The sequence below is a fragment of the Polistes fuscatus genome, unplaced genomic scaffold (genome assembly GCF_010416935.1).
Source record: "Polistes fuscatus isolate 324 unplaced genomic scaffold, CU_Pfus_HIC Scaffold2, whole genome shotgun sequence".
Lineage (NCBI taxonomy): Eukaryota > Metazoa > Arthropoda > Insecta > Hymenoptera > Vespidae > Polistes > Polistes fuscatus.
In genome coordinates, this window is record NW_025113096.1 from 9852973 (window position 1) to 9874710 (window position 21738).

Consider the following 21738-nt stretch of genomic DNA (forward strand, 5'->3'; position numbering starts at 1 on the left):
TCACATGAGCAGACGTCCTTTTCCTGTTAATAATTTATCTTCGAGTTAATCGTAGGGAGAGAGAGAGAGAGATAGAGAGAATTTTCACCAAAGAAGATAATCTTATTGAGATCAAACCGAATTAAAAATCGAAATCGTAATTATTAAGTCATAAAACATAAGTTTTTTTTTCTATTTTATTATTTGAAACGATCTTTCGAAAATACTTTGAAACATAATGCTATAAATAAAATGAAATGTAGAAAATATTTAAAATACTAAGATCGATAAACATCGCATTTATAATAAAAGTTTTCTTTTTTTTCTCGCATTTTTGCAAATATTTCTATATATATATATATGTTGCAATCAAATACATTTTGAAAATAGTATATAAATTAAATAAATTTAAATATAAATACAGCACATCTGTGAAATAACGCGACGAACTTCACCACCTTTGATTCTATTTTATTTTTTTCTCCCACTCTTTCTCTCTCAATATTTATTCTCTATATTTTAATCACATTGAAAGATGTTACTTCTCGAAAAGAATTCTCTCGATCGTCATACAGCATATTGCTGGCTACAAAGAAAGCCGATGATCATTATTTATTACCAAAAGGAGGACATTAGCTGACGCAATTAAATTCTCTTTATGGCGAAGTAATTCGAAAAGGATGTTAAAAGCGATCCTTAAGAATTCATGCTTTAGCATGCATCGTTATATATCTATGTATATATACATATATATAGTAAGTTATACATGTATATACATAGGTAAGTACGATTTTCCTTTTTCGAACATTCGCACGTAAGTATTTTCTCTCCTCGAGCAATTTCACAAATCGATTTATGCGGCATAACGAGTAATCACGATTTCTCGATGCATCACGCCTACCATTGGAGATCTTTGAACGTACATACATATATCATACATATAATATATACATACTTATATTCATACATACATGTATACACTACCGGCCAAAAGTTTGGAGTCATTTGCTGATTACAGTAAAAGTTGAATATACAGTTATTATATCAAATATTAATGAGATGAATTATTTTTTAAGAGATTTCAGCATTTTCTAATATCCAAAATACTGTTGTATAGTTTATAGATCCAATTTAAGGCAATGCTTGGAATAAATTTTCTTACTTAAACATCTTTAACAACTTTTACAAAAAACATAGAAAAATATTATATTAGATATATACACGAAAAAATAATAAATGGTAGGTTGTCATTAAAAATAAAGTCGGTATTTTTTCTTTTTACTAATGAAAAAACAATTTGAAGAAAAATGTTCATTCCTTGATTAAATGATATAATTAAAACATACATACCGTAAATTTTTGTTAACAAATACATCAATTTCGGTTATTCCAATGGCATTTATTTTTGTTTATATAAATATCTTGTTTTTTTTTTTAAATTTACGTAGTGATTCCAACACTTTTAGTCGGCAGTGTACACAGTTGTAATATGTTCAGGATACGTTGCTTCACACGTAACGCATTTTCTGTTTTAGAAACAATGCCAACTTCGACGTAGGCCCGCCTGTTGTAGTACCACCACCACAATCACAAAAAAAGGAGTCCCATGAAAACATCGCTCGAATAGCAAAGAGGTATCTCGACGATAACATGCAGCAGGCGTGGATCAATCCTCGCTTAATATCAATGGTGAGTGAATATAAATGCCATGATTATACGCTACGTTAGGTGAACGAATCACGACATACATATATACAATACTTCTAGTATGTGTGCATATATTATCTCTTCTTTTTTTTTTTTTCTTTTATACGATTTATTACTATTAACTCCCACACTTATATAGATTTCTCGATACACTTTCGATTGCTTAACGAATTTTACTTATGGTGTAAACTTTTGAAAGTGTTCTCGCGAAGCATTCATCTCGACGAAGTGTAACGTCTCATGTAGTTCCGTACGTTTGTTCGTTCGTTAGTTAGTTTCGTCGTTATCCGACATCTCTTTTCGTTCATTCGTAATATATGTATATATATACATAATGCGTTTGTTCGTCGTAAGCTCTCTCTCTCTCTCTCTTTTTCTTAGTTGTAAGAGTACATATAGTAAAGAGATCGTTTACATTGCCCCGTCAATTAGATGTAACGAACCGAATCACGAAATATCGCTCGTGCTTGTATAGTCGTAAGAGCGCGAGAACGAGACTCATTAGAATCGTAAGTAGGTCCTAGGTCCTTTCTCCATCTCTCATATTTTTTTCTATTTTTTTAACTAACGATACGACTCTATTTCAATTATCTATCTTTTTATATCTCTACTTCGTACAAGTAAGAAATCACTGTAATTAATCTTTTTCGACATCGGAATCAAATGTCTCGAGTTTTAAATTCGACCATGCGAGAAACAATTTCTGTTCGCAATATTGTGCAATTGAAAAGATTTTTTTATTAATAATTTCAGGTAATATCATTTTAATAAAAAATAAATATGAATTTTTTTATAGATATTATATATATACTTATTTTTTTATCAATCTAATTAAAAATTCATCGACGTTTTAATTTTTATTTCTTTTTTTGTATCATATATGTCATATAACACGAGCTTTCCATGTTTCATCATATTGAATTTTATTTCGAGCGTACTGTTATTGGTATCGTTAAACACATGTGTCAGGCGTCACGTTATCGGCATACCATTATTACACGCCAATGTTTCTCATTTTCTACAGACAAAATTCGGATCACGAATTTTTCGTTTCGTCCCTGGACCACTCTTTCTCTTCTCATCCCTTCCTTCTTACTCTAATTCTCTCCCTCTTCCTCTCCCTCACTCTCTCTCTCTCTTTTTCGCTTTGCATCTGTCTCTCTCTTGCTTTCGTAGTCACTATTCGCGAGGATGCAGTAGCACGCATCCGGTCTCGGACAGGTAGAATGCGCTGAACGGGTCATTAAGCAAGCCAATAACAAACTCGCGATCCACATAACCCTTCGTTATGTTCACGGCTGCTATTAACCCGTGCAAGGCAGCAATCATCGGGCTGGCAGGTAGGTAAGTAGGTAGGGACCTACGACGAACCATTTCGTAATGCTCAAAGCGAATATAGAGTGAGTGTGAGTAAAACGGATTGATGCAGACAAAGATATTACAAATCTAGACAGGTAAAGATAGAAATACTGATATAAATTTTATACATTTTTTTAAGACAAATTACAACTTATAGAAAGCAATTAAAAAAAAAATTCCAATAAATGGAAAAAAACAGATGAACTAATATTGAGAAATAATACTAGAAAAAATTCATATATTAAATGGTCCCTAAAGTTACTCGCTTTTAGTTTTTACAAAATTTTACATATGCGATATGTTTTATTTAAATTTATTAATAATGTCACATTAGTTATTCTGCTTAACTACATTTCTTTATATTTTATATAACTTATTGTTAGAAAAATAGAATAAAATAAATAATGTTTTATAGGTAAAATTTATTAAGAAAAAGCAAAATACCTTTGGGACGATCTAACAAATAGAAAAAGACAAATACAATGAATAACAAAATAATAAAAAAAATGAAAATATTGTATATAGAAAGAGAGTCGAGGTACAACGGATAGAAAATGACAGACATAAAGGAAAATATAAAAGATGGTAAATAAACTGACAAGAGTAGATTTATAGAGAAAGATAATATCGGATAGGTAGAAATTTGATAATCTTCTTAAGTAACATTATCGACGTATAAGATAGGAACAACAGGGATGATCTTACAGATATTTTCGAGGTGAAGCATCTGGTGTAACGGGTTTCCTTAGACGTCCAAGTACGCGTCTTGGAACTTACGTCCTCGTTACGTTACCGACGTATTGCACTTGTGCGAGCGAGTTTGTACCTTGAACCGACGAGATTTACGATCGTTCCACATTATACCTGCCGGCTTTATTAGCATGACTGGCCGTTCGAAGGATAGATTACCTGGTGTAACCAGATCGTTCACTCGTTTGACGAAGAAAAGAAAGAGAAATAGGAAAAGGAAGGAGAGAAAGAGAGAGAGAGAGAGAGAGAGAGAGAGAGAAAGAAGGAAGAAAATTTGATGGATAGGTCCTTCGAATATAGTACGTTCTTTTTCTACAACATTATGTCTATCTTACAATTCGTTAGGACCATAAAAGAATACAATTTTTAATGGTAACGTATATTTCTTTTTAATTTAGATTTTACATATTAGTTATATAATTTTGTTCTAAGAAGGATCTTTCTATTACTCGTAGAATCAACGAATCTTTCAATCAAATTAATATACGTCAAATAGGATTATTTATCTTCGTTAAATGATGATTCGTCGTAAGAGTAAATAAAAATGTTTCCGTTAGAAAATGATAGGCTCTTATGGTATTAGTTCTATTAGAATTAGCGACATAAACTCGGATGTTGTATTTGCGTCTCTTACTTAGCGACGATCCGTCAATGTCAGACGAAAACGAGTGACGAGATACCATCATGTTCTTCCCTCGAGATGAGAGAAAGTAAGAATGAAAGAATGAAAGAATAAAATAAAGAAATGAAGAAAGAAAGAAGTAGGCTGAAGTTAATCAAGGAAGAAGGAAGCTGGAATTCGATTCATTTATAGTCTCGTTAGGTATTTAATAATCTCAAGGATTCTGACGATTAGGACAGTGTTCGTAAGATTACCAGACGTAAGAATAATTTTATATAGATATAGTAGACAATAAAGTTAGATACGTTTATGCAATAAAACTATCCTGACTGTTCTTCTTAACTGCCCTGCACTAGCTTTCTCTAATAATAATAATAATAATGATAATAATAATAATAATAATGATAATAATAATAAGAAGAAGAAGGGATAGAGGGCTGTTTTAATCAGAGGGTCTGCCTGGCTGACGTGATTAACTCGAAGAGTCAGGGAACCCTAAGAACGAAGGTGAGGCAAAACGAGAAGAGGGATGCCATTGGAGGATGAGAGGAGGATGCCACTGTCATTTTGGGTGTTTATCATATCAACGGATAGAAGGGCTTCATTTCGTCGCCTCGAATGTAGGATGGGGTTAAATCTTAGATTTTACAGACGATTTTCTACCACCCCTTCTATCTTTTTCTTTTTCTTTTCTTTTTTTACTATTAAAACGAGAACGTTACTCATACCTTTCTCAATGCCATTACTCACCCATTCGAGCGTAGAAAATATCTAGAGTGGGGCCTTCTTTTTATTTTCATTCTAGTCAACGCTGAGAGATAATACCAATATTACGTAATGTTAATTTACTACTGCCATCTTTATCGAGAAGACTATAAATCGTCGGAAGAGAGAGAATGAGATATATAGATGAAATAATTAAGTATTAACTTTATAAGATAGATGAGGTGGGGGAGGGGAGGGGAGGGACTCGCGGTAGAAAAAGAACAAAACAATAGATTAGATTTATTGAAGATAATAATATGGGAACAAAACGAAGAAATATTTCGTTTCTTATTGTAAAATGGCAGTGATTAACAATAGGAACTTTTTTTTGTACTGAAATAAGATTCTCTTTCTGTCTTTCTTCCTCTTTTCCTCTCTCTCTCTCTTTTATTCCATTCCTCTCTATCTTTCTCATTACGTTCTCGAGGAACGGTTGAAGATAGTCGGAGGTTCGTTTCGAAACGAATTTTTCGTCCGAGCACCTTCGCCATCGAAGAGGGCTTCCCCCTTCGCGCCTGCAGATAAAGGGAACGCCGGGCTGGCGTCGATGGTGCGGAAGAAACCAGTTTCTTCCGAGTCATCGGAACTTGCCGAGTCACCAGGGATCGAGCTATTGCCCTTGCGGACCACGACTCCTTAAGTAGTATCGAGTACCTCCAACACTTTTACCGTTACGAGTATCGGAATAATTTCTTACGCTTAACTATTCTTTCATCGACATGTTTCTTGTTTGTTTTTTTTCTGTTTTTCTTCTACTTTTCGCTATCCGATGTTTGTGCCTAATCAAAGGATATATCAATTTCTCATTGATTCTTTATTTATCTTTCATACAAGTTTTAATATCGATGAACGATGCTTACGTTTAATATTGAAATTTAACGAAATTATTTGCAAATAATTTTGTTAATCGAACAGCGTCCTTTTAAAATCAAGAAAGTAGAAAGTTGATGTTAGCGACATCTTTAAAAGATATTCTCTGTCTAAGGTAACGGTATCATGGTCTCGAAGGGAGGCAGCAAAGAAGAATACCTTGATACTTCGGCTTTATGTGCTTCATTAGCAAACCACAACAGTGGCTTTAAAATAATTGAGTCTACCAGTGGTATAAGGGCTATTCTGATTACTCATTGTCGAGTAAGACCACGCCGAAAGAATGTTTTTATTCTTGATAGCAGTCAATAAGCTGCTTTCATTTTATTATTTTCTTTTCCCTTTTTTTATCCTTTTCCCAAAATAATTATTCGCACTTTTAAAAGTAAGCAAGTCAATTAAAAATTCTTTTATTTTTTATTTTATGTCTCAGTTTATAAATTTCAACTCATTGTAAAGATAATCGATTAAAGATCGATTAAAATACGTTGTATATTAATGAAACTATAGTTTAGAAAATAGATAAAAAAATTTGTAAGAGAGAAAATGTAACGATTGTATAAAAAATTTGTCCTCACTAATCGTGACCAATCTTCATTGATATTATTTGTACGTAAGAACGACGAGGCCATAAAAAAAAAATAGTCGTTTCCGATTTTCGAGAGTTTTTCCAATCTCCGTTAGCGCCGTTCTAATTGAATTTTTAACGCGCTAACGTTTCATTACACCGACGCGGCTAAGGCGGAGACAAAGGGCGCATTTTTTTAATTATCGCATTTCACGGGGACGAGTTACACACCTCCGGAGAACGGTCGACGTTAATTCCTCGTCAGCGTCGTCTTTTTCTACGTTCGTTCATGAAAAAGTTCACGAAAGAAAGACGGAGACAGGGAAAGAGACAATCATAAGAAATAATCGTCGTTGGCTGGCAGGAAACGCAGAATCCGAATTCCAAATTAAATAAAGCATTCATAAATTCTCTCCGGGCTTTTCTCCGTGCTCTTCATCCTTTTTCCTCGCGACCGAAAAGAAAGTATACGCGGGGAGTAACGTTTTAATTCCACGCTTATACCACCCCTTCTTTTCACTTCACTCTTCTATCCTTTTTATTTTCTTATTTTTCTTTCCCCCCCCCTCTCTCTTTCTCTCTCTTTGACTGGTTTCGATTTTGTTTCTCTCTCTCTTTTTCTTTTCACTTTCACATCTTTTTGCACTTTTTCTTTCTTTGTCCTTAATATTCTTATCCAACCACCCATCCCAACATTCCTTCCTATTCGGGTAATATCCGGCTACTTTCCTTCCATAAACCTCGAAGTTTATGGTAAATTGGGCGAAGAATTCTTATCCTTTTTACCTCCTGCTCGTTGCCTTCGTAATTCTTACCCTCGTCTCTCTTATTCCTTATGATTTTTTCCCTTACTTTTCTTTTCTTTTCTATTCCTTTCTTTTTCTTTTTTCTTTTTTTTTTCTTTAGTTTCTTTTTCTTTTACCTTTTTTATCCCTTTCATTTTCGTTTCGTTATTCTTTAAACTCGTTCACGGTTAATCGCCTCGACGAGCTACTTAAAAGCTTCCGTTTTCTCTATCGTTAGATTCGAGATTGTATGTCGGTACTTAATTGATAAAAATAATTTGGAATATTTATTCGTATATAAGTATACGAAGTATTTATTCATGTAACGTACTTAAACGATTGAGAAAAGAAGGGGAGAAATGTGTAGGAAAGATAATAGTAAGCTTAGTATACTCGATCAAAATCAGAAACAGTTTTACTCAGTTTCCTTCGTTCGGTAATTACCGATATTACAAAATAAAGTTACCGAATGGCTCGGCACGTGCACCTCGCTTACTTGTAGATTATTTTTACGAAAGAGCTGAGGGGTAGTTGAATATCGGATTTTTTTTCGGTGTAATTAATAACCAGAAGTCGTGTACAACTCGTACACAGGATAAAAACCTTTTTCTCTCTCTCTCTCTCATTCTTGTTGAATTAAATTGTACGATTTTTCTGTTTTAAAAGCATCAAAATTGTTCATTGGTAGATAACTCGATCATCGTGATAACATCGATTTATCGATCCATCTGTCGATCGATCAAACGATCTAGAAAAAGAATCGTTGCATGCGAGAGTTAATCGAGTAATTTGTCGTCGAGTGGAAAATTATTTACGGCACGCAACAAATGCTTTTAACTCGGGTAGTAATTCGTGTAGAGAAATTATTGGGATTACGTTTCATCGTGCATGATTAATGCGCTTTTTTTTCTAGATTATTATTCGTTGAAAAACTACCATTTCGAGGAGCGACAATAACGGTCTTTTTTTTCTGACATTCGTTCAATAATTCGACGCGAGAGATTTTCTCTAGAAAATAATGAAGCCAACGTAAGTCACCCCTCTTTTCACGATCGTCGAAAAGAAATAAAAAAATAATCGATCTGCACCCTCAATCTCGTTTCGTCGACTCACGTTTATTTTCCACGGTTCGTTTTACGCGTTATACGCGTATAGAGTGGAATTGCAAAATCCAAAACTACTTCAGATATTTTATATCATATTTCATATTTAATATAAAATTTTTGCGTTAATAAATATTCTAAATTATAAAATAATTCTTATATATATAAGATGTATATAATTTTTGAGAATTTATTAATTTTTTGGATAATTTATTATTAATAATCAAAATATTTCAGTTTACTATATTATATATACAAATAATAAAAATATATAAGTATGTATATATTTAATAATATTAAAATAACAACTAATAAATATATATATGCACACAAGTATAGGCAAATTTATGATACGTAAATAAGTATACAGTATGTATATATAATGGCATCATAATATTATGGATACATCAATTCAACGCAAGACGATGTACGCGTCTACCTCGTGAGGTTTTGCTTCGTAAGATGAGGGTAATATCGTGCTACGAGAGATACCTTCCACAAATCCGTATGATCCCTTTTCAATGCCTGCTCCCGGGCACGTCTTAAGGTTATGATGCCTACTTGCCACCTCGTGTGATCTTGCTTTAATATTTATAAACCGGATATATCGTTGCATACCTGCTATTCTCCTCTTCTTCGCTTCCAATAGGAGTAAATCTGCTATCATCGAGACTGCCCTTCTTGATCTTTTTACTTTAACTTTTTATTTCACTATAACAATTTATTAACTCGACGAGAAGAGTATTGTAAAAGTTTTCTTAAGGATACCAGATTTTATGTACTCTCTATAAAAATCATATAGAATACATTTATTTTGATTTATTCGGACATTAATGTTTAGATCGTTGAGATTATCGCAGTGAAAATATGACCGTTGTTTAGATTTCTTCTGTAATTCGTTCTAATGTTCTATAAGAAATTATTATTATTTTATCGCAGTTTAAAATATAATATATAAATTTTGTCGTTGTTGAATCCTACTGTATAAAAATTCAATATGATTAGTAGTCAATTTGAATAAAAAATAATCGCGTGTATATTAAACGAGTGAGTAGAAATAACAATACGTTTATAATTATGCACCCTTAATCGTTCAATACGACGATGAATTTAAAAGTTGTTTTAATTGATATCAGAATTGTTTCGATAGCACGTGAGATTGGAAGAATATTTCGGATCAATGAAAATACGAGATAGTAATACGTATCTACATAAAAGACTCGACGAAATGTTGAAGAGAAGTCTGAAACGAGTTTCTTTTATGAACTCCCACGGTCTTTCTCTCTTGGAAGAAGAGTCGGAAGTTTACATTCAACGATTTTTATTATCGTCTCTTGAAAATGAATACCGTCATTTCTGTTCTGATGTCGTAGGTGTATACATACACAGAACGAATAAACGAATGAACGAGCGAACGAACTTTGCCAAAAGCATTCTCTCGAATTCTCGATTTCTCGTTTTCGCACGATTCAACGTGCCTGAGGACGACGACAAAGCAACGACGACGCACGGTGTGCTGTGATTGCGACTGTGACACCCTAAAAAGATTCGGGTCATTTGGCAAAGTGCTACTTTGTGTCGCATAAAAAAACGCCGTAGTCCCTCAAGCGAACGAACAGGCACGGTTATTCCGCAGTCAGCGTTTTTCGAATGGTAGAAGAGAAGAACATCACCCTTCGGTACTTTTGCTTTACGAAACGCGAAATAGAACTTGGAAAATATACCTTAGCTCTTTTCCTATCTTTTTTTTTACTCCCATATCTATCACTTTTAGCATTGTGAAGCTGGTCAAACGTGATCATTGGAAGGATTACGTTCCGCCTTTTCAATTTTCATTTCAATTCTTTCCCAATCAAGATATGTACTTGTTTTAGAAGGAAATCAATTTTCTCGGATAATAAATGAGAGAGAACGTATTCCGTAATAGAAACAATAGAGAAATTGTCAGTTGTAGATTACAAAAGATTCATATATATATACACCTAATTCTGTTTATACACGATCGATACGTTCCCGAAGAATACGTGTAAAAAAAATTCGTGTAAAAAAATATATTGCATATACGAAAAATAGAAGATTAGTTACAGTCCCAACAAATTAGCAAAAATAATACAATAAACTATGAGTTTTTCATGTTAGGATCTTAAACATTTTATTTCATAAAGATTGCACATGTATCATACAAAGTAAATTATCATTTGAAAAGGAAAAAACATGTCAATAATTCATGAACACAAAAATTAAGCAAGATAATATGAGTTACACAGTAAAAGATTTTATTCGTTGTCAAATTTCAATCCGTGTTTATTCACAAACGGCTAAATATATATGCCATGTTTAAAGGCCCAATGAATATTCTCATAGACTACTACAAGTGTGCAAAATTTGAATAAAATCTGAGATGTGCCTCACTGACCGACTCCTTGTAAGTCGCTTTTAACCCAATCAGCTATAAAACGTCTTTGAGACATTTTGGTAACATTTTGCCCGGTCGGCCGACTTACAACGTTTCTGAGGCGATATTGTAGACTAAGAGGTTAATAAAACAAAGGTTTTGAAACTATAACTTATCATTTATTGACTTTTACGCAAAATTCATTCCTCGTCTCCAATGTCGAAGTCATAAAAATAAAAGTAAAGCAAAATTTACTTCTTAGAATTTGGGTCAGTCGTGTTAAATCAAAATGAGTCGTGTAAAAAGAGAATTAAATTTTGTTTCTAATTCGTGTTAAATTAAAATCGTGTAAAAGAAGTTCGTGTAAAAACAGAATTAGGTGTATATTATATATATATATACAGGACTCGTAATAATGTACTGTATTCAATCAATAAGTTAATTAACTTTCTTCTTTATTACGGGAATCTATTTATTACTGTTGTTATATTCAATTTCTTTTTTCTTTGTTTTCATTTGTACAATCTATTTATACGAGACAAGATTACGAGAAAGTAGTAATAGGTAAGACGAATCGATTCTTCGTTGTCATGAGGAAAAACGGAGATGAAGTAAGAGAGATGGGGGTTCGTTGTGAAAGTCTCGACTTTTAAGGGAGTTTTTCAAGGGGTATCGGCGTTACGGTGATTCTAAAGGAATGAGGGGGATGAAAAGACGAAGGAGATGTAAAAAAGGCACGGGTAACAACTTAATCGCTTCGGAAATGCATAGTGCGTTGTCAGAGCAATAAGTTATCCCGTGGCAAGAGAAAAGATTGCAGGCTTGCAAAAGAGAAAGAAAGATAGAAAGAAGAAGAAGAAGAAAAAGAGAGAAAGAGAGAAAGAGAAGGATGGGTTGCCACGCAAGAGCCAACGAGACGTCGGATAGGATCCAGATTCGTGCCGAGGAGAAAAGCGAAGAGGAACGAGACGATGTCGGACGTCGTTAATTTATGGACTTATTTTTCCCGGCGTGCGGTCGCAATTAATCCTAAGCTTTAATTGCTTCGTAACCGGGCCCCACGTTTGGACTCTTTGATTTGATTAATCGGATTCGACAAATGTCATCAGGGGGTAGCTGCCAAAAAAAAAGGAATGAATCATTTGCGCATTAACGATAGTAAATTTCGTTTCATTTTAGTAAGTTAGATATTAGTAAGTTATGTTAATTATGTTATATTTGTTATTATGATTATTATTATTATCATCATTATTATTATTATTATTGTGAGGATAAGAGAATTTTAGGAGTGAACAGGAAAGTAGTGTGTCCTGTTTCATGTGAACAGAAGAGACTTAAGACGTAGATAACAGGGAACGATTACTATTGGAAGTGTACATATAGATATATTTCTAGATAACTAAAAACGATTTTCTTAAAAGGGGAATGTTGTTTTTTCTTTTATTGTATTGTGATGATATGAGTATTAGGGTATGAGAGTGTATGTGCATGTGTACGTGCGTGTTTATGGCGTACGTGACCGAAACAGAGCGTTCATAGGACCAGTTATTATCTGCGATGGCGCGAAGTGGGGATTCCAAAGAAAAGAAAGATTAAGAAGAAAAACGCCACAAAGAAATGACGATGGATGATAGATAAAGGGAAGAGGCTAACATATACATGTAACGAAAGGACGAGGATGTTGATTAGAAGATTATTGTTTGAGAGATTATAAAGGGTATGTTTCGTGTGATATTATATTAAGAAATACGACGAATAAGAAATAGTTTAGTTAAGAAGTACAACATGATAAGAGAATAGTATTAGTTAAGAAGTAAGATGTGAAGAGTAGTGCAAGATACTATAGACACTTATTACAATTCTATTCTATTTTCCTTTAGTAAATTATATCTTTAAATAAATATATAATTGAATTTCTCTTTTTTAAATTTTCTAGAAAAGGTTTTCTATTAAATAATAAATAAATAATAAAAGGAACCTTATATTATTATTATGTTCTTTTTTATTTTCTATAATAAAGCAAAAATTATTGGAATAGGCAAAACAAAAAGAAAAATATTACGAATAGTCATCGTTTTATAAAATTGAATTATGTCAAATATGTATGTGTGTGTGTCAAAGTAATGAAAACCACGTTTATTTCGTCGTAACACCGAATTTCTGGCTCGAACGATGGGGAATTATGAAATTCCATGAGCTCGAACTAGTTCGTCGCCGACGGGAAAATTTTGGATTTACACTCGATTTACGAGATTTCTCTCGTCGGTTCATTTTTAAGCTTCGCGTTTCCGAGCGCACGGAATGCAGCTCGTCTCGCAAGTTATGCGAGAAGGAAAAAAAATGTGCAAACTGTGTGTTTAGATCCCCTAACACTTCGTTCCTACGTATATATTATACATACACATGTATTCGCATTAGTTTCGTCTCGGCTGAGTAGTATGGTTGCATTATGAGATGCAGTGGCATCCAGGTTCCAAGCTTGTGCAGTAGGAATTACAGAAGTAGGATATAAATGTAAACCGGATGGGATAAGGAAGAAGAATAAGGTAAAATAATGTAGTTGAAAATTATCGGAAGAAACAAAAACCAGTGGAAGTCAGTATATTTGTTTGGCATGAAAAGCAAGAAAATTATTATTATTAATTAATTATTCTTCTTAGTTGTTTTATGTACATAGCAATTACATAGAAAATTAGTTCTCCGCGGTTTCGCCTGAAACAGAAAACTCGTGATTAATTGTAACATTAAAATGGGTACATTATTGTTGTACGTAGTCGTTAAGTACTATGATATTATATCATCACAGAGAGTTTTAGTAAAAACAAAAAGTTCTAGATTAATTATAACATTGTTAGATATTATGATATTATTGTAGAACATCAATATTCTTGCTTCATTCAGCAATAATGCTTATTGTTCATAGTCCATTATGTTCTACGATCCGTGACATTAGGGATATCATTTCTTACAAAGATCTTTTTCCTTTTGCAAGTTTTCTCGGAACATTCGGAAAGTCTTTGGAAACGTTGCAGAGAAATATGCCGTCGTATCCGGACGAAGCTTTCGTTTCTGCGAGTAACGGTCTCCTAATGTACTTAACGATCTTGGGACGGCATCGTTCGCCGTTTCACGGTCATTTCTCTTCGACCCTGAAATTCGTGGGGCGGAAAGATACGCGATCCTCGGATATTCCTCGTAAGGAGGAGCAGGAAACAGTCTAAATACTCCTACGCTTTCTGTTCGCGTCGAGAGTGAGTTTGGCTTGTAAAAAGAGAAGTAGGGGTAGAAAGAGAAGGAGGAGGAGGACTACTACTACTCGCTGGTCGGCATAGAATTTACGGCCACTTTATTTCTCATCAGACGGTGAAAAAGAAATCGTACGAAGTAAGAGGAAGGTCGAGATACGTGGGACTTAGTAGTTGGACAGTTTAGTGTCGATTTAGGATTTGTTCATGCGAGTTGTCTCGATAGTGCTTGGAATTTACGAACATCGTTTCCTAATTGAATTCTCTTTTGGATTATTCTCTCTTGAATAGATTACATTTTCCATCCAATTGTGTATTTATTTTTTTTTCTTTTTCTTTTTTTTATTATTAAAGAGATGATTAATTTTTCGTATTATATAATTAATTTATATTATTATATTTCATTTTTGTAAATATATTTTCATTTATCATGAATATATACATATATTAACATTTTTCATTCATGACTCTTATAATGCATGATAATATAATTTTAAATATACTCAAAAGAGGATAAAGTTTCATGATAATTCCAAGCAATATGATATTCTTTCATTTTATTTAAGAACTCTGATTTTCTTTTGTGGCCACCGTTCACCCTTATAAATCATACTTTCGTTCAGTTGGTTAACCTGTTAGCTTCCCCATGGCCCTTACCCTTATGGTACCCCGTGGCTATGTTTATGTGCCATTTGCTGGGAAAGCGAAATAATCGTTGTCGTCGTCGTCGTTGTTGTTGTCGATGCTATCTTCGCTATTTTCTTTCTTCTCCCCACAGTGAAACAATCATCGGCCTTTCTCCATGCGTAACCGACTCGTTGAGTTATCGTTCAAGTTTTTACGCTTTATTTCGTAGTCTCATAGAATATATATGCTTCGCGATCTTCCTGTCTTCCAAATTTTTCATTTCTTTTTTCAAATATTAATTTCGATAGAGATCACGTTCAGTTAAAAAAAAAAAAGAGAAGATAGATACAGAGAGTGAATGTGTGTGAGAGAGAAAAGAAAGAGTAAAAAGGAAAATCCAATCACGATTGGGTCAGAGTTTTTATTAATTTTATGCTCGCCACGCAAGAAATTTGAGAAGGTCGGTTAATATTCGTAATTTCGTTATTAAGCTCGTTGGTGGCGATATTGGAATCCATGGGGCGAGTTTTGGAACGTGTATTGGTATCGACGAAACTTTCTCATCTCCTTCCGTACATGGTTTGTAAGTGGTGTGGTTACGGATACGATGTGTGCGGTTGGACGAGCATGTGCTCTTATCGGATTTTCAAGTTGAGGAATTTCGTAGGAATACATCATGTGGTTGTATGTGTGTCTCATTCGAACGAATTTTGAACAACCACATATGTTTCTCCGAAGCTTCTTTCTTTTTCTCTCTCATTCTTTCTTTCAATATTTGCCGTTTCAATATGCGAAAAAAGCATGTATTTTCTCCCCCGGAAAAAGTGGGAATAGCTTCATTGAGTGAGAGCTTGCTTGGTTGGCTTAGAGAAAATAATAATTTTTCTTATATGCACAGCACGCACTCCAATTAATTGCAATATGCCTCATCATTCGAATGTTTATGCATTCGGCAGACGTTTTATCCATATGATATAAATGTATATTTACATATGTATTATTGATATATGTATTTAACTGTATATGAATAATATATATATATATATATGTACATGGGTAATATATGAAATAAATGTATATATATATTGCCCCCAGTATACAAATATATGTAAATAGAATCGCGTTTCATATTGTATAGCAGAAACGAATAATTTTCAACGGAATTTACGACTCGCGTAGAGGTACCAATTTAACGAGGAGAATCGATCGAATGAAATTGAATATTCTCTTTCGGAAAACATTTCCATGGTCTCTTCTCGAAGCTGTTCGCAAACTCCGGATTAAGCCGGCTTCGAATTACATCCTGGAAGCCATCGTTTCAAATGTAAAAGTAGATATAAAATTTTCTCATTGAATATGTCTGCGTGAATAATTAATATATTAAGCTTATTTTTATTTATTATATATTTAAACGAAAAGACTTATTTAATAAAAAAAAAAAAAACAATTAGCTAGATGAATTTGTTGACGATTCTCGTCGAATATTTGGAATTTTGGCATGATCGTTTTCTTTTGTCTCTTTCTCTCTCTCTTTCTTTTTTTGAATAGAAATAATCCTTTAGAACGTTTAAAAAAAAAGTGACGAAGAGGATCTTACGATGTCATCGTTGTCGTCGTCGTCGAAAATATCATCTTGCTAAGGCACGCTTCTATGACCGCGAAGTTAACGGTTGATTGAAAAGTTAGTGTACCCTTAATCGAGAAGATGAGTCGTCGGAATGAAATCACGACGTTCAGAAGAGGGCGTCTGTGTCCTCGGGGTTTGGAACGTTGGGAACGCCGAAGGCCGTTGAGATCGTAGCGGCATTTGTCTCTCGAGCCATTAGACGATATTGCTGCTAGCTTTCGTTAAGAAGAATGAGAGGAACAGTGACAGAGAAAGAGAGAGAAAGATAAAGAGGAACTTCGACGTTATCTCTGAGATCGTCAATCGAACAAAAACACCTTGCTCTTTTATTTCATTCATCAAGCTTAGCAATTGGATACTCTCATTAATTACTATACGAATTTTCGTAGCAATGATCGATCCGTCCATCGATCGATCGATCGATCTATCCGTCTATCGTCCGACTTCAATCAGCATTAATACAATTTGTCGATCGCACAACCACACGAGTTGAGCGTTTGATTAAAAGCCGCAAATGGTCCTCCAACGAATCCGAGTTATCGGACAGCAGCAATGAAAACGAGCGAGTTTAAAAAACGTCGAGTATAGACGCGATTAAATTAGTATTTCGTATTTGCTTGTTAAAATGAACACGTTAAAGCAGCTTTTTCAAAAGTGGTAATCCAAACAAGTGTTAATGAGTTTTGTATAAATAATTAGACCCGTTTATACGATGAGTGATTCTCAATAGTAATTTGATTTATTCATTTTTAACAGATGAATATATGCGTACGTGCTGATATTTATACGTATATATATATATATTGAGATCTTTCAAAAGAATTTATTGAAATACGTGCGGCATCATTAATCATATGAAAAATTATTCTTCGTTATTTTGAATCATCATTATTTACCAAATTAAATTACCCGATCGTTTAATAACAATTTAAAAATAAAAGCAAAACCCTCCCGTTAATTAATTCAAATTATAACTTATTACCAAAAATGTATGATTATCCCTATCGATAATCACGATGATTTTAAGGTATCTGATTTTGTTGTACTTAAGTACATTTCAAAAATAAAAATAATATATATTAACAGAAAAAGGGGGAGGGGTAGAGTCGATGATCGTGATTAGATACGCGTTATTCAAAGAATTTTTCCTTGTCTCACAGTAAACACGTCGTTATCCTTTTCATGAAGAGAGACAGATCATACAGAACGACAATGAAAGAGAAAGAGAAAGAGAAATAGAAAAAGGATGGAAGGGGCGTGCTCAAACGCGCGAATGCGTGTCACAGTGCAATTTGCTCGAGAAGCTTTGAAATCGTAAAGAGGAAGGAATGGTGGGACGATTCCCTGTGGACGGACGGTCGATCGTATTAACGACATTTTTACGTGATATACGAAACAAGCACGCGAATCAACTCGGTGTGATACCATGAAATAGAAGGATGAGAAAAAGGATCAAGACAAAAGGAGAAAAATAAGATTAATGAAATTCGTATAGATAAACAGATTAAGCGTGGATAATTAATCGATCTCGAGTAAGTATTACCTTTTCTTTTTTTTCTTTTCTCAGTCGACGAACGTTGGCCAATTAACGAACGCAATTCGTTAATTATACGTATTAACGAGGTTGGGTAGGACGTAGTCGATGGATCTCTAAATCGCGTGAGTATGTACGCGTCTCGGGCGGTAATTAATTGTCGCGAATTAACGTGTTAAAAAAGAGAAAGAAGAAATAAATAAAAGAAAAGAAAAGAAAAGAAAAGAAAAGAAAGGAAAAGAGCTACTTAGCTACTTACTTGATCGTCGTCGTCTCGTCGTCAGTTCCTAGAATGCAACGGTTAAAATATTTTTTTTCTATTTTCTCTTTTCTCTAGATTTTCATGAAAAGGTAACATGGATAAATAGAATCAGTCTACGTACACATTATTACAATAGTAGGAGAATCGTGTTAAACGATTAAAGAACTTTTTTATTTTATGAGATAAATTCTAGAGACACATAGTCAGGCGATAGTCGTCGAATACGAAATTTATTCTTAATTCGTATTCAGAATACGAGAGTAGCGAAAAAAAGAAAGAAATAAAGAAAGAAAGAGACAGAACGAGTAACTGTGCGCATGTATTTGCAGGAGGTCGTCATTAAAATAATTCTAAAGTACGTGTCTCTTTTATTCGCGTTACGAGCGTAACGACAAGCGTCCACGATGGGATTTACATACAGCGTGTCTCTTTTCCACCCCTTTTTTCTACCCCTAACCTCTCCATCCTTCTTATCACCCATTCCACCATCTGCATTAGTACGCTTGAAGGAAAGATGGAAGGAAAGATGGAAGGAAAGAAAGAAAGGAAGGAAGGAAAGAAGGAAAGAAGACGTAAATGCGATGCGGCTTCATCGTTACAAGGGTTCCTTCGCATGGTCACACGAGCAGGAAGTGCTGCTATGTGTTTTCGTCCATTATGTGTCGCGGTTACGCGCGTTAGACGAGCATAATGTCTAACGAAAGTATTTTTTCTTCTATTTGTATGCGTGCGCTCACTCGTGTACACCGTGGAAAAAGCTGCCTGCTTTCCAACCTAGTCTTTTCTCTCTCTCTCTCTCTCTTTTTTATTCTTTTTCTTTGATTATAATATGAAAGGCAAGTGGAAGAGTCGCGTGTCTCTCTTTTGAGAAGAGACTAGATTTCCTACGTGTGGAGTTCTTCTTTACTCGAAGGAAGATCGCATAAAAGAGAAGCAAGTCTACAGGACGACGGAGCTTCGTCTCGCAGGATGCACCTTCGCATGCAATGAAATTTCGACTTCGTTACCCGCCTCGAGATCTATTCCAGAACTTCGTTATCGTGCTTATACATTATCGGATCTTTTTATAAGCTTAGAAACGAGCAAATCTTTTTCTCCTTTCGTCATTTTCTGTTCTTTTTTTTTCTTTTAACTTTTTTCAACGAGGTTGTTATATATAATACAATTTATTATTTGTATAACATTATTTTTTATTATATTATATTATACGAGTAGATATGAATAATGGATTGGGTAAGAAACATATTTTACATTTATTCTTGTCAATAATTATTTTGGTTAGAATTTCATCTCGACATATCCTATTTTATATATATATATATAATACTTCTATTATAAATTATATAAATTAATATAAAAGTATATATATGTATGGTTTAATTAATTATTATATGTGTTCATTATTTAGCTCATTAATTTTATAATATATATATATATACTATATTATAACTTTATTATATAATTAATAATCCTCTGTGTGCTACCCATTTTATTTGTTAAGAAAGATAAAGACAGTGAGATATTATTTATAAATTAAAAAATAAAAGTGATACGTTATCGTAGAATTAGATAAATGAGAAAAATTAAAATAAATTTAAATAAAATGTCTACATTTAATCATAGATGATCGTTTACTCATACGTACGTTGAGGTTAACATTTAATCAAGATTTATACGCAAGTGGGAATAATGTGATCTCCTTGCAGACCATTCAGTCTTGCAATAGTCAAGGAGATACGACCATTTCGATTCCCTCAATTGAACGGAAAAGACATAAACCATTCCGTCCTTTGCGGAAGAAACCATTCGCCGTTCGTCCAGAACACGTAGCTAAGGATGATGAGATCGTGGATGAGGAGGAGGGATCGAGAGGGTGGAAAAACCGATCGAAAAGATCGGCCCACGAATCTCACGCGCTTTAATCAATGTTAACGATCCGTTTATTATTCGAAGGGTCGAACGTTTCCGTTCTCGACGTTACGCGTTGAGGGTGAATGTGACCTTCTAACGTTTTGCGAAGGTCAGTTATACGCACTTTTGTGATTCGGAATTGCGTTTGTTTCGTATCATACGATACATCCCCTTTGTATTTTTATAAATAATTCGATATTTTTTGTTTTCGAAATTTATAGTAACAATGACCGATAGCAACTAATTAAAATGTTACGTTTTTTGAGGTATTGTTTGTTTGTTTGTTTGTTTTTTTCCATTTATTTATTCGTTTGATCGTTCGTCGCGTTTAGTTAACATGGTAATTTTTCATATGTTTGGTTTGTCTATGTGTGCGTGTTTTTGTATAAGATATATCTCTTTTAAAATATATTATTATTTTATTTTTCCAAATGTAAATATTTGAAAAGAAAAAACAAGAGAAACTCATTAGAAATAAACGATGAAGATTTTAAAAAAGATTCTCTTTAATCGTTCGGATCTATTTGCTACTCTCTCTCGCTAGCAGTGTTCTCTCTTATTTTAATACCCTTCTCCCTTTTGACTCTTTAATAACAGAATGGAGCCATCCAATTTTCAGCCTTCTCGAATAATCACGCTTCCGTTAAATCTGATACCTTCGCTCTGCATTCTTTTGCATCGTATTTCTCTCTTCTCTTCTCTTTTTTTCTTTTTCTCCTCTTTCTCGATACTCGTCTAGTCGATCGAACGCACATTTATATATAGATATATATTTATATTTATATAAACTTGGAGAAAAAGTCATTAACGGTATGAATATGGCAAGTCGCCGATAATAGAGCGTCGTAAATTTTAGCATGTATTCAGCTTGGAAGATATTGGAAAATATTGATTAAACACGACGAAGAAAAGAAAAGAAGGAAAATAGAGCCGGAGAGAAAGGTGAGGTGGAGAAAGGGGTCGGGAATGGGAACGGGAGGGGGCAGGGTTATATAAAAAATAAAATAAGAAAAAAAATTCACTTCGCCGTTAGTCGTGGAAACCCAGTTGATTTTTTTCTTCCTCTTCCCGTATTCTATTAATCTCTACGTTGATTTTATATTTCAAAGACTATCAATCCGTTTTCCTGAAAACTTAAAACTTCGTTAATGATCGATCTTCTTTTTTAAAAATTCTTTTCTATAATATAAGAGCAACGTATATATATATATAATCTGTATCTATCTCTTTTCAATGTAAAAGTCGTTTTAATTACAATACAATTTCTTTGCGGTAGCCGTCCCTTTGAAATGCTGTTAGGCTTCCACTCGAATACCCGAAGCAATCAGCAGTCCTCCTCGTCGTAGGCGTTAGTAATTGTTAGTGTGTGTTTGTGTGTATGTGTGTAGATGTTTGAAATATGTGTTGTATAGGGCCCGGTTTGCCTCGTGCCGCTACCGCCACGACGTTTTGATCCGCGAAGATTAAAGGGGCCCCGCCCTTTTCTTCCCTTCTGTAACTCGAACGTGTGTGTATATATATATGTGTGTTTATACCTACGATCGCAACATCCCTCTCGTTCTTTCCTCTCTTCACTTTCACGATCGTAGCTGACTTTCGTCCTTGAGAACCGAATCGAGCGCTTCCCGC

At 34.0% G+C, this 21738-nt stretch overlaps 1 protein-coding gene across 1 annotated transcript in view; it reads left to right on the forward strand.

Moving 5' to 3' along the window:
• Positions 1–21738, forward strand: part of LOC122517224 (alpha-protein kinase 1-like) — a 122002-nt gene that overhangs the window by 87127 nt on the left and 13137 nt on the right. Inside the window, exon 4 of the mRNA XM_043635661.1 lies at positions 1515–1668. Within this exon, the coding sequence (XP_043491596.1) occupies positions 1515–1668 (154 nt within the window). The remainder of the gene's footprint in view (positions 1–1514; positions 1669–21738) is intronic.